The sequence below is a fragment of the Heptranchias perlo genome, chromosome 5 (assembly GCF_035084215.1).
Source record: "Heptranchias perlo isolate sHepPer1 chromosome 5, sHepPer1.hap1, whole genome shotgun sequence".
NCBI lineage: Eukaryota > Metazoa > Chordata > Chondrichthyes > Hexanchiformes > Hexanchidae > Heptranchias > Heptranchias perlo.
In genome coordinates, this window is record NC_090329.1 from 39302854 (window position 1) to 39318065 (window position 15212).

The 15212-nt window shown below is 39.6% G+C and overlaps 1 protein-coding gene across 1 annotated transcript in view; it reads left to right on the plus strand.

Moving 5' to 3' along the window:
• Positions 1–15212, plus strand: part of taf1b (TATA box binding protein (Tbp)-associated factor, RNA polymerase I, B) — a 96793-nt gene that overhangs the window by 48679 nt on the left and 32902 nt on the right. Inside the window, exons 5-7 of the mRNA XM_067984257.1 lie at positions 7342–7434; positions 13248–13395; positions 14507–14669. Of these exons, the coding sequence (XP_067840358.1) occupies positions 7342–7434; positions 13248–13395; positions 14507–14669 (404 nt within the window). The remainder of the gene's footprint in view (positions 1–7341; positions 7435–13247; positions 13396–14506; positions 14670–15212) is intronic.

Below are 15212 nucleotides of genomic sequence, written 5' to 3' on the forward strand. Positions count from 1 at the left end.
TCTGCCTTTTGCTTTCACAAATTTCTACAGAAGGATGAGCTGTAAGGGCTGAAAGCTTCCTTGATCTGTTAACCGCAGCTCATTTTTCTTTTGGATTGGGTCTATATACAGATTTCAAGTATTTTTGATGTCCTCGTGCTAGCACAAAACTTTTATCATTTGAGGATGTTTCCTGAAGGTGTACTGTAAAACCTGGTATACGTTAAATGTTCATGTATGTCTTTTAAAATCCTTTCTATGTTACTCTCCAAATCTCAATTTGTGGCTGGCATTCTGACCTGCAAGACTAGTGCTTTCTATTTCATTATCACATTTTTGACCTAAACAAGCGATAGACCAAATTACTTGTAATTATTAGAAATTAGGGTTAACAAATTACTGCCATTCCAGGTGTAGAAGTTTTGAGGCATTTCAAGTACTCAAAGTTAACTTTGACATATTGCAAAATGGATTCAAACATTTGTTTTTGGAATTTGGATTCAAATCTCTAATATTAAGATGACTGACATTTAAATATGAATTATCGATTCACTCCATATGATACCAAGAAACGGCTGAATGCACTGGATACAACAAAGGCCATGGGCCCCGACAACATCCCGGCTGTCGTGCTGAAGACTTATGCTCCAGAATTAGCCGCGCATCTAGCCAAACTGTTCCAGTACAGCTATAAACACTAGCATCTACCCGACAATGTGGAAAATTGCCCAGGTATGTCCTGTCCACAAAAAGCAGGACAAATCCAATCCGGCCAATTACTGCCCCATCAGTCTACTCTCAATCATCAGCAAAGTGATGGAAGGTGTCGTCGACTGAGCTATCAAGCGGCACTTACTCACCAATAACCTGTTCGCCGACGCTCAGTTTGGGTTCCGCCAGGACCGCTCGGCTCCAGACCTCATTACAGCCTTGGTCCAAACATGGACAAAAGAGCTGTATTCTAGAGGTGAGGTGAGAGTGACTGCCCTTGATATCAAGGCAGCATTTGACTGAGTGTGGCACCAAGGAGCACTAGCAAAATTGAAGTCAATGGGAATCGGGGAAAACTCTCCAGTGGCTGAAGTCATACCTAGCACAAAGGAAGATGGTAGTGGCTGTTGGAGGCCAATCATCTCAGCCCCAGGGCATTGCTGCAGGAGTTCCTCAGGGCAGTGTCCTAGGCCCAACCATCTTCAGCTGCTTCATCAATGACCTACCCTTCATCATAAGGTCAGAAATGGGGATGTTCGCTGATGATTGCAGAATGTTCAATTCCATTCGCAACCTCTCAGATAATGAAGCAGTCCGTGCCCGCATGCAGCAAGACCTGGACAACATCCAGGCTTGGGTTGATAAGTGGCAAGTAACATTCGCACCAGACAAGTGCCAGGCAATGACCATCTCCAACAAGCGAGAGTCTAACCACCTTCCCTTGACATTCAACGGTATTACCATCGCCGAATCCCCCACTATCAACATCCTGGGGGTCACCATTGACCAGAAGCTAAACTGGACCAGCCACATAAATACTGTGGCTACAAGAGCAGGTCAGAGGCTGTGTATTCTGCGGTGAGTGACTCACCTCCTGACTCCCCAAAGCCTTTCCACCACCTACAAGGTACAGGTCAGGAGTGTGATGGAATACTTTCCACTTGCCTGGATGAGTGCAGCTCCAACAACACTCAAGAAGCTCGACACCATCCAGGACAAAGCAGTCCACTTGATTCGCACCCCATCCACCACCATAAACATTCACTCCCTTCATCACCGGCGCATCGTGGCTGCAGTGTGTACCATCTACAGGATGAACTGCAGCAACTCGCCAAGGCTTCTTCGACAGCACCTCCCAAACCTGCGACCTCTACCACCTAGAAGGACAAGGGCAGCAGGCACATGGGCATAACACCACCTGCACGTTCCCGTCCAAGTCACATACCATCCCGACTTGGAAATATATCGCCATTCCTTCATCGTTGCTGGGTCAAAATCCTGGAACTCCCTACCTAACAGCACTGAGGGAGAACCTTCACCACATGGACTGCAGTGGTTCAAAAAGGCAGCTCACCACCACCTTCTCAAGGGCAATTAGGGATGGGCAATAAATGCTGGCATTGCCAGTGACGCCCACATTCCATGAACGAATAAAAAAAAAATGAATTACAGTGGATTTCCCCCCCTGTTCAATGTATGATCATTATCTTCCTTTGCTGTTGTGATAAAGTATAGCTTGTCACCAGTTCCCACAATGGCTCAGCTGGTTAAGATAATGAGTAGTTGAGCTATACAGTCCAGGAATGCCCAGGGTTGTTTGTTTTTTTCTTGTTTTGTTTGATATTGTGGTACAGGGTGGTTTGCTCTGATTCATGACTTTATCAGAGAATGCTTTTAACTATATCTGTTTAACAAGACTTCTTAGTACATACTTATTGCCATGCTGTCACAAGGCTATCATAATTTTTCCAAGCTGATGTAATGAATTGAAAGACTTGCAAGATTTGTACTTTTTTCAAATTGGTTTTTAATTCCTTCTTTGACAAAAGTATTGTCATAATTTCAAGGATATATTCCTAAAGCTTGCATCCTAAAATATGCGCATAAAACGCTGGGTTTCCAAATGCCATGTACAGTCCATTACGCACAGGGAACTTCAGTTCTTTTTTGGGTTTGATTTCTTGCTCCCTGGTTTGCTCTCTGAATTTTGTGGATTCTTAGTGCAATTGTCTCACTGGTGGATAAATCCTAAATTAGATCGTCAAGATTTGCCAATATCTGCAGTTTGAAATATATGCAAATTATGGGTAACCTTCATTTATTTGGCCCTTGAGGCTCCATGGCATGGAACAATGCTATCCATGAAGATAAAAGCTTCATAACGTAATGTCTTAACACTCAACTGCTTGTTGCAGTTTATTTCGTAGAAAAATTATACGTCGGTTTCCTTGTGACACTCTCAGATCGTTTAAAATTGCTTTTCCGCTCCCTAGAGCTACCTCCACTAATATCAGCAGTAGCTGACCAAGTCACAGTACACCTGCATGGAATAATATGATAGCCCCATGTCCAGAACTGGAGATTGCACATAGATCCCTGAAACATTATCTATGAATTAGGAATAAGAGGTGGGGATACTGATTGTGGGTACGTCAAGGAATGCCATTTTAAAAATTGAAATTTGTTGGGAGTCCTGGATTATAAAGGAAATTAGTTGTAGTTGAAAGAGGGGTGAGTATTACTTCTATTACTTTGTGATTATCCCGGAAGGACAGCAGGATTCTGTCACATCTAATACTTCCTGCAAAAGAAAAAAATGGAAGATTAGCATTTTTATTCCCTTCTGGAAGATTGCGTGCTTGATAATTATGACTCTGGTAGTTGTAGTAGAGAAAGAATGATTATTTCTCTGGGATGAGGGGGGAGGACCTCTTCAAGGTACTGGTGATGCTCTGATGTTTCCCAATTGCCTATTTTGCGACACATACATTATATAGTGTAACCTTTTTTGTTTTGGATAAGTGTACTTGCAGCTGGAGGAAATTTCTAATAGCTAAAATTTGTTGTGTTGTGCAAGTTTTTATTGTTGAAAAAAGAAAGGTATGCAGCATCCTTTACAATTTTTAAAAATCCAGCAGGGGGCACTCTTTAACAAGATCACGTTATTTAACTTCTACACTACACATTTTAATTTGAAATCTGTGTGCATGGATTTAATTTTTTTCTTTAAGTTAATTTAGCTGTAATTTTACAACATAATGACTAATTTTTTGATTGTTTGTTTATTTTTGTTACTGTTAAAATATTAAATGACATTTAGACTATTAACTTACTCACATCAAATATATAATTGAACAGGTAAACAGGAAGATAATAGCAAATCATATATTAATGCTAAAGGTAGTGGTTATGGAACAGGTGCTCCATGCAGCTTAAATCCTTCTCTAATAATCCTATTTAATACAGGGTATATAATAGCTATGTTACTTTGTTTGTTGAAAATACTTGGAATTATCACGGTGAGTTAATTGCACATAGAAGTTCCAATGCGCATGAAGAACATGAGACCTATATGGTATCTTGAGTATAATATTATGGTTTTCTGACCCATACAATGCAAAATTCAGAAAAATATGAGGCTTGTAGGTTACACTTCACGTTTACAAGTAAGAAACAGTGAAAATAAAGTGCTCAATATATGGAGGTGACGCCTGCAATGATGTTAGTTACCAATCAGGAAAATAGAGCTACAGTGGGTGTGTTTTTTAACTTGTTCCATTGATCCCATGTATAGATACTGCTGAATTTTCTTGATTTGAGGAATAAATGGAACTTCATTGAGCAGCGATGTTCTCTCTGGTTAATGTATTAGTTTAGGGTAAAATCAGAAGTAAATTAGTCGTTCCCTTGAGGACCATCGTTTGGGGGAGGTGCTGCTTACTGCATTAGGCTTTTGGAATCCTCAAGTGTTCAGTAGCTAGCTTTGACTATTACGATGCAAAAGGCAGGATTTAAAAACAATATGGTTGATGAACGAATTAAATTCCCTATACTAAAAGTGGCAATGTAGACAATTGTACATTTCTTATTTTCTCCTCATGGGAGGCGTCATAGGAAGTATCTGCTCCCTGATATCCCAGTGGATAATGGAAGTCCATTGACAATCTCAAGTTTGATTCCCAGTCTGTGCTGAGTTAGGTGACAGCAAACATGCTACAGTGGTTTCCGCATCCCTGAGTTAGGCAGGGAAATTAAGCCAGCGTTCCCACTCTTGATTGGAATCCAGTAATCCCTGCTGGAAAGTGTCTGTGTGGATGTCTGGTAAAGACTGGATTGGGCTTAGATGTGATGTAGCCCATAGTTGAATAAACTGCCTAAATTTTTATAAAAAGGATGTCTATCAGGGAGAGCTACCAAAGGATAACCAGTGTCTGTGGAACTGTATCCTAGCATAGGAACATAGGAACAAGAGTAGGCCATTCAGCCCCTCGAGCCTGCTCCGCCATTTGATAAGATCATGGCTGATCTGTGATCTAACTCCATATACCTGCCTTTGGCCCATATCCCTTAATACCTTTGGTTGCCAAAAAGCTATCTATCTCACATTTAAATTTAGCAATTGAGCTTGCATCAATTGCTGTTTGTGGAAGAGAGTTCCAAACTTCTACCACCCTTTGTGTGTAGAGGTGTTTTCTAATCTCACTCCTGAAAGTTCTGGCTCTAATTTTTAGACTGTGCCCCCTACTCCTAGAATCCCCAACCAGCAGAAATAGTTTCTCTCTATCCACCCTATCCGTTCCCCTTAATATCTTATAAACTTCGATCAGATCACCCCTTAACCTTCTAAACTCCAGAGAATACAACCCCAATTTGTGTAATCTCTCCTTGTAACTTAACCCTTGAAATCCGGCTATCATTCTAGTAAACCTACGCTGCACTCCCTCCAAGGCCAATATGTCCTTCCGAAGGTGCGGTGCCCAGAACTGCTCACAGTACTCCAGGTGCGGTCTAACCAGGGTTTTGTATAGCTGCAGCATAACTTCTGCCCCCTTGTACTCTAGTCCTCCAGATATAAAGGCCAGCATTCCATTTGCCTTCTTGATTATTTTCTGCACCTGTTCATGACACTTCAATGATCTATGTACCTGAACCCCTAAGTCTCTTTGGACATCCACTGTTTTTAACTTTTTACCATTTAGAAAGTACCCTGTTCTATCCTTTTTTGATCCAAAGTGGATGACCTCGCATTTACCTACATTGAATTCCATTTGCCACAGTTTTGCCCACCTAATCTATCAATATCCCTTTGTAATTTTGTGTTTTCATCTACACTGCTCACAATGCCACCAATCTTTGTGTCATCGGCAAACTTAGTCATGAGACTTTCTGTGCCTTCATCTAAGTCGTTAATAAATATTGTGAATAATTGAGGCCCCAAGACAGATCCCTGCGGGACCCCACTAGTCACATCCTGCCAATGTGAGTACCTACCCAATATCCCTATTTTCTGTTGCCTTTCGCTCGGCCAACTTCCTAACCAAGTCTATACTTTTCCCTCGATTCCATGGGCTTCTATCTTAGCTAACAGTCTCTTATGTGGGACTTTATCAAATGCCTTCTGGAAGTCCATATAAATAACATCCATTGACATTCCCCTGTCCACTACTTTAGTCATCTCTTCAAAAAATTCAGTCAGGTTTGTCAGGCACGACCTACCTTTCACAAATCCATGCTGGCTCTCTCTGATTAACTGAAAATTTTCGAGGTGTTCAGTCACCCTATCCTTAATTATAGACTCCAGTATTTTGCCCACAACAGATGTTGGGTTAACTGGTCTATAATTCCTTGGTTTCCCTCTCTCTCCTTTCTTAAAAAGCGGAGTGACGTGCAATTTTCCAATCTAGAGGGACGGTCCCTGAATCTAGAGAACTTTGAAAGATTATAGTTAGGGCATCTGCAATGTGCTCACCTACTTCCTTTAAAACCCTGGGATGGAAACCATCTGGTCCTGGGGATTTGTCACTCTTTAATGCTATTATTTTCTTCATTACTATTGTTTTACTTATGTTAATTTTATTGAGTCCCTGTCCCCGATTCAATATTAGTTTTCTTGGGATTTCCGGCATGCTATCCTCTTTTTCTACTGTAAATACTGATGCAAAGTAATTATTCAACATGTCTGCCATTTCCCCATTGTCAATGACAATATCCCCACTTTCAGTTTTTAAGGGGCCAACACTGCTCCTGACTTCCCTCTTTTTCCTAATGTAACTATAAAAGTTCTTTGTATTGGTTTTGCTATCCCTTGCAAGTTTCTTTTCATACTCTGTTTTTGTAGCTCTTACTATCTGTTTTGTGACCCTTTGTTGATCTTTGTATCTTTCCCATTTGCCAGGATCTGTGCCATTTTTTGCCTTTTTGTATCCCCTTTCCTTATGTCTTATACTGTCCCTTACCTCTTTAGTTGTCCACGGCTGCTTTTTTTTGGCAAGTAGGGATCTTGCCCCTCCGGGGTATAAAAGGGTTCTGTATCACGTTAATTGTTTCTTTAAACATTTCCCACTTTAAACATTTCCCACTGATCATCAGTCGGAGTCAATGCACACCAGTTCTCCAACTTTGCAGTGCTGCTCTATAAACCATCACGTGTAAATTTGCAAGAATGGTTCAGGGTGAGTTGCCTCTGATTCTCATGACTTCTTCCCTTCCTGATTTCCTGCTTTGAATCTTTCCTAATATAGTCAGATTGTAATCTCAAATGTTATGGGAACATGCATTTTCACAGTGCACCGCAGTTGAACACCAATACACTGTCACTGAGCCACTCCCTGAATTGCAACATAATAGTTTAATGTATTTTTCTTTTCCTAGGATGAAATTCTGTGCAATATTTGGCGGCGTTACTTGCAAAAAAGCCAACAGGCCTACACGAACAGACCGATTGATATCATTAGAAAAAGAACGGTAGGTCTGATTAAATGAAAAATATTGTCTCAAAAATGAGTAAGAAAACCTCTTCTATCTTTTTGACATTGAGTAGGAGCTGCTTAATTCCCACATACATTTGGGGCCATTTGACCTCTGTTGAACATAGAAATTAGAAATATAAACATGGAAATGGGCCATTTGGCCCCACAAGTCCATGTGAGTGTTTATCCTCCACACAAGCAGTAGTCCTAATCCCGTATGCCTGGCTTGATCCCATGTCCCTTTACTTCCTATTCCTTCAATCACCTATCTAACCTATTCTCAAATCTTGACATGGTCTCTGTTACAGTCATTTACTCCAGTAGTGAATTCCACAGCCTCAGAACCCTCTGTAAAAAGGTTTGTCCTGCTATCTGTCCTAAATCTCTCACGTTTAATCTTATATTTATGTCTCCTCATTCTGGACTCCTCGATCACTGGAAACAGTCTGTTTCTATCTAATGTGGCCCATCCTTTCATAATTTTAAACATCACTATCAAATCACCATGTACTCTTCTCTCTCCTAATGAAAACTTTTCATTAGAAATTATCAAGTCATTCTTCATATTTGTATTTCCTCATACCAGGCAGCATTCTAGTGAATCTGCACTGTACCCTCTCTATTGCCTCACCATCTTTCCTATATTGTGGAGCTCAAAACTGCACACAGTACTCTCAACTATGTCCATACTAAAGTTTTATGTGGATTCCATTACATCTTGAATTTTGTATTCTGTACCTCTTGCCATAAAACACAGTATTCCATTAGATTTTTTTTGGCCCTATCCACTTGAGGTTCTGCTTTTAATATCTTGTGAACCTGTGAATATCTCTGCTCTTCCACGTCACTCATCTTTCTCCCATTCAAAGTATAATTATTATTTTTAACCAAAATGTGTCACTTCACATTTAGTGACATTGAATTCCATCTGCCACTATTTTATTTTGCTATTCCGTCATCTTATGAATATCCCCATGTAGCTTCCTTTAGTCCTCAGAATTGTTTATTGTTTTCTCCATGTTGTAATTGGTATTGCCTTCAAATTTGGACACCGCATCCTCTAGCCCTACATCCAAATCATTGATGTATACAGTGAACAGAACGCTGTGGGACATCACTGCCCACCTCCAACCACTCTGAGAACCTGCCCTTAACTCTACTCGCTGTTTCCTTTCTTCTAACCAATACTATTTCCTTAATCCCATTACCTTTGATTTTCTTCAATAATCTTCTATGTGGTATCTTGCCAAAGGCTTTCTGTAAATGCATTACATTTCCCAGATCCACCATATCTGTCACCTCTTCAGGTTTGTCAAGCACAATCATCCCTTCTGAAATCTGTGATGGCTGATTCTAATTATTTTCTCTTTACCTAGATATTTAGTCATTTTCATCTTTAATTAACGATTCCAAAATTTTCTCTACCACAGCTGTTAAACTAACTGGTCTGTAATTATCCTGTTGGATCGTGTATCAATTTTTGCAGAATGAAAGCTGTCCCAGCACAATTTTGACCTGTTTAGTTTTGTATTAAGCAAATATATTAATATTTAGATTTGCTGCATTCCTTGTACTTGAAAACGATATAAGAAAACAGCAATACCATTAAAAAAAAATAATATTTATGGAAAAGGAGTCTAATCCATGGTATCAAACTCAGGCATTCTCCCCACAAGTACTCAGCTCTACTTTCACTTGATCCGAAGAGACATTTTACATAGGATTCCGTAAAATGTACAGCACAGAAACAGGCCATTCGGCCCAACAGGTCATGCCGGTGTTTATGCTCCACTCGAGCCTCCTCCCTCCCTCCTTACTTCATCTAAACTGTATCAACATAGCCTTCAATTCCTTTCTCCCTCATGTGTTTATCTAGATTCCCCTTAAATGTATCTTTGCTAGTCGCCTCAGCTTCTCCTTGTGGTCGCAAGTTCCACATTCTAACCACTCTCTGGGTAAAGAAATTTCTCCTAAATTCTCTATTGGATTTATTAATGACTATCTTATATTTATGGCCCCTAGTTCTGGTCTCCCCTGCAAGTGGAATCATCTTTTCCATGTCTATTCTATCAAACCCTTTCATAATTTTAAAGACCTCTATCAGGACACTGCTCAGTCTTCTCTTTTCTAGAGAAAAGAGCCCCAGCCTGCTCAATCTTTCCTGATGGGTATAACCTCTCAGTTCTGGTATCAGAACATTTATTGCAATTGTACCCCTTCAGTGTAGTTTTTGGAAGTTTCCTGTAATATAAAGGCATGCTCTAAATAGGTTCTTTCTTTCGGAAGGAACCAAAACAATCTCTTATATCAGAAGTCATTAAATATTGAAAAAAAACTCATGAGAGATTGTTATGTGTGCTGCCTTTGTCCAGATGTAGGGATACCAATAGAGCTGAGTAGAATTTCTGGTGGAGTGCACTATAATTTAATATGTAGATCTATTTCCTCTTTTGGTTACATGCATGTCTTTACATGTTTGGACATGAATTGAACAAAATCTCTACCATTCAAAAACCTTGCAGGAGGTTGTTTCCAGTAAGTGTACTTTTTTCCCTCTTAAACAAAGTACCTACAATGATCTGGACAGGGGCCATTTAAAAAGAAAGCTGTGTCTATAGAAACTGATGATGCCAACAGGACACTTTTTAAAAGTACTTAAAATCTTGAATGTAATATGCTTTACATATTCTGATTTTTTTCATAAGGGCTAGGATAGAGTTAATTGATTTGATGGAACAATTAAGTTTACGAACTAGAGATTCTCCAGATCTGCCTTAAAGCTGAAACAACACGTTTGCGGTCTTTCTATTTTTTAAAACAGTGCATTCCACTTCTGGTGTGCTCTGTACTTCAATTCCTATTCTTTATAAAATTTCTTTGGTGAGCACTGATTTTGATTAAACTTGAGCAGTAAGTTAATTTTATGCATTAATCAAGTCACTCAAAATATATTGGGACAAACTAAACATACCAAAAGACGAGGGGACAGATTTTCCTTCATGCACGGTGTAAAAAATACCTGGATGCAGCGCGTAGAGGAACATTGGATGGGGAAGACCACATATCCACGACTAAGCCAGCTTGATTTTCATCTAATCAGGCAGGCTGCATTACGGGTTTACAATCCTTCCTGCCTGATCTTTCTTTGTGCACTGCGCTCAAACGATCCTTTGAGCCCAAGTGCAATAAGAAAATCTAGCCCAAAAAGTCTATACTTCAACATTTGGTTTTAATTTCTCACCAGAATATTGTGTAAATGAGTGAACAGCTCTGTATGTAATACCCTTGTGCTTTGCTCCTACGTCTCTGCCACAACTGTTCTTGAGCCATAAGTGCATGAGTATTTCAGCAAACACTGTACCTTTTTTTTCTTTCTCTTATGTGAGGAGGTTTTTGGCATTCATTTAGTACCTGTTTATTATAGAATGACTGAGAACAACAACTGAGCAGTCTCACCACTTATAGTGCCACGCCTTGGAGCTTTAACACTCTGCACTGCATTTTTGCCCGTAAACTAACAAACAAAATAAGGTATAACAATCTAACTGGAGGATCACAGATGGGCACAGATGTTTCTTTGAGTAGCGATGAATCCCAATGGATGAATCATTGCAGTACAAAATAACGTTCTTCAGCTGTTTGGGTATTGTTGACTAAACAAAACTGCATTGTTGACTAGAATATTACCAAAAAGTAAGGATTAAATACAGTACTAATTAACAGCAATTGTATATAATTATTGTATTTAAAGATATATAGGAATTTTTGTTTGAGTACACCTAATTTAATGAAGATGCTTTCTGCATGTTAAAAATGTTATGGTGCTAGTGGAATTTTCAGATTCTTGAAAACCTGCCTGCCATTCATTTTTTTTAATAAGTGAAATAGGTTCAATATATCTGGATGTTTGTGGTTACTTTAATTGCCCTTTAGACACCAGGAAGTCTGTACAGCAGTAATAAACTGAACACTGGGTGTGATCTCTTTGCCTTTTAAACCTAATTTTCATTTCTAATTTACTGTAAATGGGAGTAGAGTCTTGTAAACTGTTGGATGCTAGCAACATAATGGCATATCTGTGTGACTGTATCATCTTGCTGTTGTCTGGATAATTGATTATTCCCAGTATTTTCAATCCCCAAGTTCACAATGATAGTACTGTATTATCTATGAAAATGACGAACATCTGAGGCTTTAAAGGTGACATCATCCCTGTTTCTTTTCCACGGGCTTATGATGCATTTACATTGCCAGTTTGGCATCAGTGGCGGTTCTGCAATTGACACCGAACCAGCAATGTAAGTGCAGGAGGAAGTTTTATGTCGAAAATAGGTGGCAATGTCTCTGATAACAATTATTAAGGGGACTGAAGAGTCTTGGCCATCCTGTACAAACTGGTAAAGCTGTTTTGCAATTCCTGGCCTGTACAGAGATTCTTTAGATGTTGGAGGAGGTATTGCTGCCAGCTAAATAGTCAGTAACAGCATCTTCAAAATAACTACAAAGCATAATCTTATACATGATCAGAGGTCTTTAAGTGGAATCAGCTGCAATAGAAACTGCATACTATATAAAAGGAGTAATTTGAGATCTGGAAGCCGTTCTGCAAGATGAATGTGCTGTTAGACATACCAAGGGTTGAATGAACAAGGTTTCATCTGAACTACCCCAAATTTTGACAATCCTAACCTTGGCAGAGAATCTTCTGTAGCAATAATGTATCATTTTCATTTCTTACAGCAGCCATTTAGGTGCTTAGAATCATAGAAGTTACAACATGGAAACAGGCCCTTCGGCCCAACATGTCCATGTCGCCCAGTTTATACCACTAAGCTAGTCCCAATTGCCTGCACTTGGCCCATATCCCTCGATACCCATCTTCCCCATGTAACTGTCCAAATGCTTTTTAAAAGACAAAATTGTACCCGCCTCTACTACTGCCTCTGGCAGCTCGTTCCAGACACTCACCACCCTTTGAGTGAAAAAATTGCCCCTCTGGATCCTTTTGTATCTCTCCCCTCTCACCTTAAATCTGTGCCCCCTCGTTATAGAATCATAGAAGTTAAAGACATTTTTGTAATGTTGTTTGTGACCAGTAGGAACTGGTTTGAGATTGGCCAAACTCTTTTCAGTGGGGCCTTAATAGCCAGAAGGGAGTGGGAAAACCACCCCTTTTAATCTGGCTGTATTTGACATCATTTTCAGAGATGAAAGGATGGAGTTCTGCCCACTGTGCCACCTGATTCCTGTGATTTTAATTTCTGTGAATTTGTACTTGTTTAATCAATTTTTATCAAAGATACATTTTTGCTTGGAAAGAGAACATTTGGCAAATTAATAGAATAAATTGTTTTACCCAACCTGGTTCTAAATTAAATGGAGCAAATCATTGTTCAATAATATCTTATTTACTGTGTGACATTAAACAAAGGTGAATTTATAGAATCATAGAAAGGTTACAGCATGGAAGGAGGCCATTCGGCCCATCGAGTCTACGCCGGCTCTATGCAAGAGCAATCCAGCTAGTCCCACTCCCCTGCCCTTTCCCCATAGCCCTGCAAATTGGGGAACAGAATTATATGGAACAAGTAGGATGAAATCAAATGGATTGAAACCAAGTAGGTGTAATAACAAAGAAAATTATGCTCTTTTTTCTAAATAAGTCATATTCATAGGCTCATTAATTGTGCCACCAAGTTGCCTAAATAAGCTCTCGAAATGGAGTGTTTTTCATAAACTTCATTTTCTCTTCTGTCTCCCTCCACCTTACCAAATGCTGGCGTTTACTAAACATTTATATTAATACAGATTTCAGAGGTCAGTTCTGGTTCATCAGGATTGGAGAGCGAGTCAGATTTGTCGCTCCTGCGTGGATGGTCTTCATTGTCTGCAAGTGATTCTGAAGGTTTCTGTCAAGACAACAGTATTCAATTACCCAATGGTGCAGTTGTATCAGGTATGAGACTTGGTCTGTATTTAATGTTTTTGTAATATTTTATTGTTTCTAAGCTGGACCATCTAACCATTCACTTGAGATGAGGGTCTTTTGCCGTTCTCCTCATCTCCCACCGAAAGATTACAACCTCTTTCTCATCTATTTGTTCTCTTATCTCCCCCACCCCCCTCCCCCCCTAACCGTGTACCTTGAGATCACTGCCTTGCAGTCATTTCCATGTGGGTTTGTTTTCTTCATTTTTATTAATATACTCTGGAGTTCATGTGAATAGATCAATTTTATCAGTCTACTTTTTGGTAGTGGTTTTCATGGAAGATAGTAACAGTGAGAATCCTACGTGCAATTGTGTATGATGGTGTTCACAGTAACAAATTAATGTCTGATCAGTTGATACTGGGACATCACACTATGGTATATTCATCAAATCCAATTCAATATTTGTTTTTGCAGTTAATGCAAAATAACAAATTTTACTGTTTGCAGTAGGATCCTGAAGTCTGTCTTGAGCTTTATAAAAATATTAGCATGTTGTTCAGTTCTAAGTTGTTTTAAAAGAGAGACCTTTTCATAGGGCAGTCCAAGAGAGCTGCAAGTAGGTCTACCAACCACTCTACACCAGATTGGTACAAACTGTTTCACATTCATAATCTTCCATACAGACAATACCCAGTTTAATCTGGATGTTCACCCACATGGAGAAAAGAAACAGAAGAGCACGAAGAATTCCACTTAGCTCTTCATGGTTGGTTATCTAGTGGAATGGCAGAGGCCTGGGAACAGTTCAGCTGTTCGCTGTCATTGTCAAGAATGGTGTTTGGTGTTTGAATAGGAAATTGAAAAATCATTTTGTATGCATTATAATGTTATTTTGAATATGAGACAGCCTGATGGTGCAGTACAGTGTGATAGATGATGTGATGGTTTGTTTATTGTACTGTACTGTTCCTAATTTCAGCGGTATTGCTGTAGTGAGGTGTTGAGGCAGGCCATGAGTTTCTCCATGAAGGTGGTGAAAGAATTGTAAGGGAGAGTCTCGTGGCCTGGAGAGAAAATGGAGGGATTTCATGCCTTCAAAATAATTCTTAAATATTGTGATGTATTTCTTTGTTAGAGGATGAAGCAACATCTATACGGTCAGGATCTATTGATGGCCGTCTATATCTACGCGCTGCATGTCGCAAGGGATTGCTGATGTCTATGCCTATGACGCTGGCATTTTGTTATCTGGCGCTGCTGTGGCTTCGAGAATCAATTACTCTTGCAGACCTCCTACGGTAGGGCAGTGACACTCACCTTTCACCTTTTGCATAATTGTTTAGTATATTGATACATTAACTGTTTAGTATATTGATACATTAACTCTTTCATATTAAAAGTAAAATGTTCAGGTTGATATTTTTTAGTAAACTAATTGATTTCCTGTGGCATTACTCACTGTAAATTAGATAGAACACTTTTCTAAGGACAGGAGCATTATATGATGCAATGCACAATGTATAATTCTGCTACTATCCTGTATGCCGCCTAAACCACCTTATCTACCTGCTCTGCTACCTTCAGGGATCTGTGGACATGCACTCCAAGGTCCCTCTGTTCCTCTATACGTCTCAGTATGCAGGAGTTCTTCAGGGTAGTGACCGAGGCTCAACCATCTTCAGCTACTTTCATCAATGACCTTCCCTCCATCGTAAGGTCAGAAATGGGGAAGTTTGCTGATGATTGCAGAGTGTTCAGTTCCATTTGCAACCCCTTGGATAATGAAGTAGTCTGTGCCCGCATGCAGCAAGACCTGGACAACAACCAGGCTTGGGCTGATA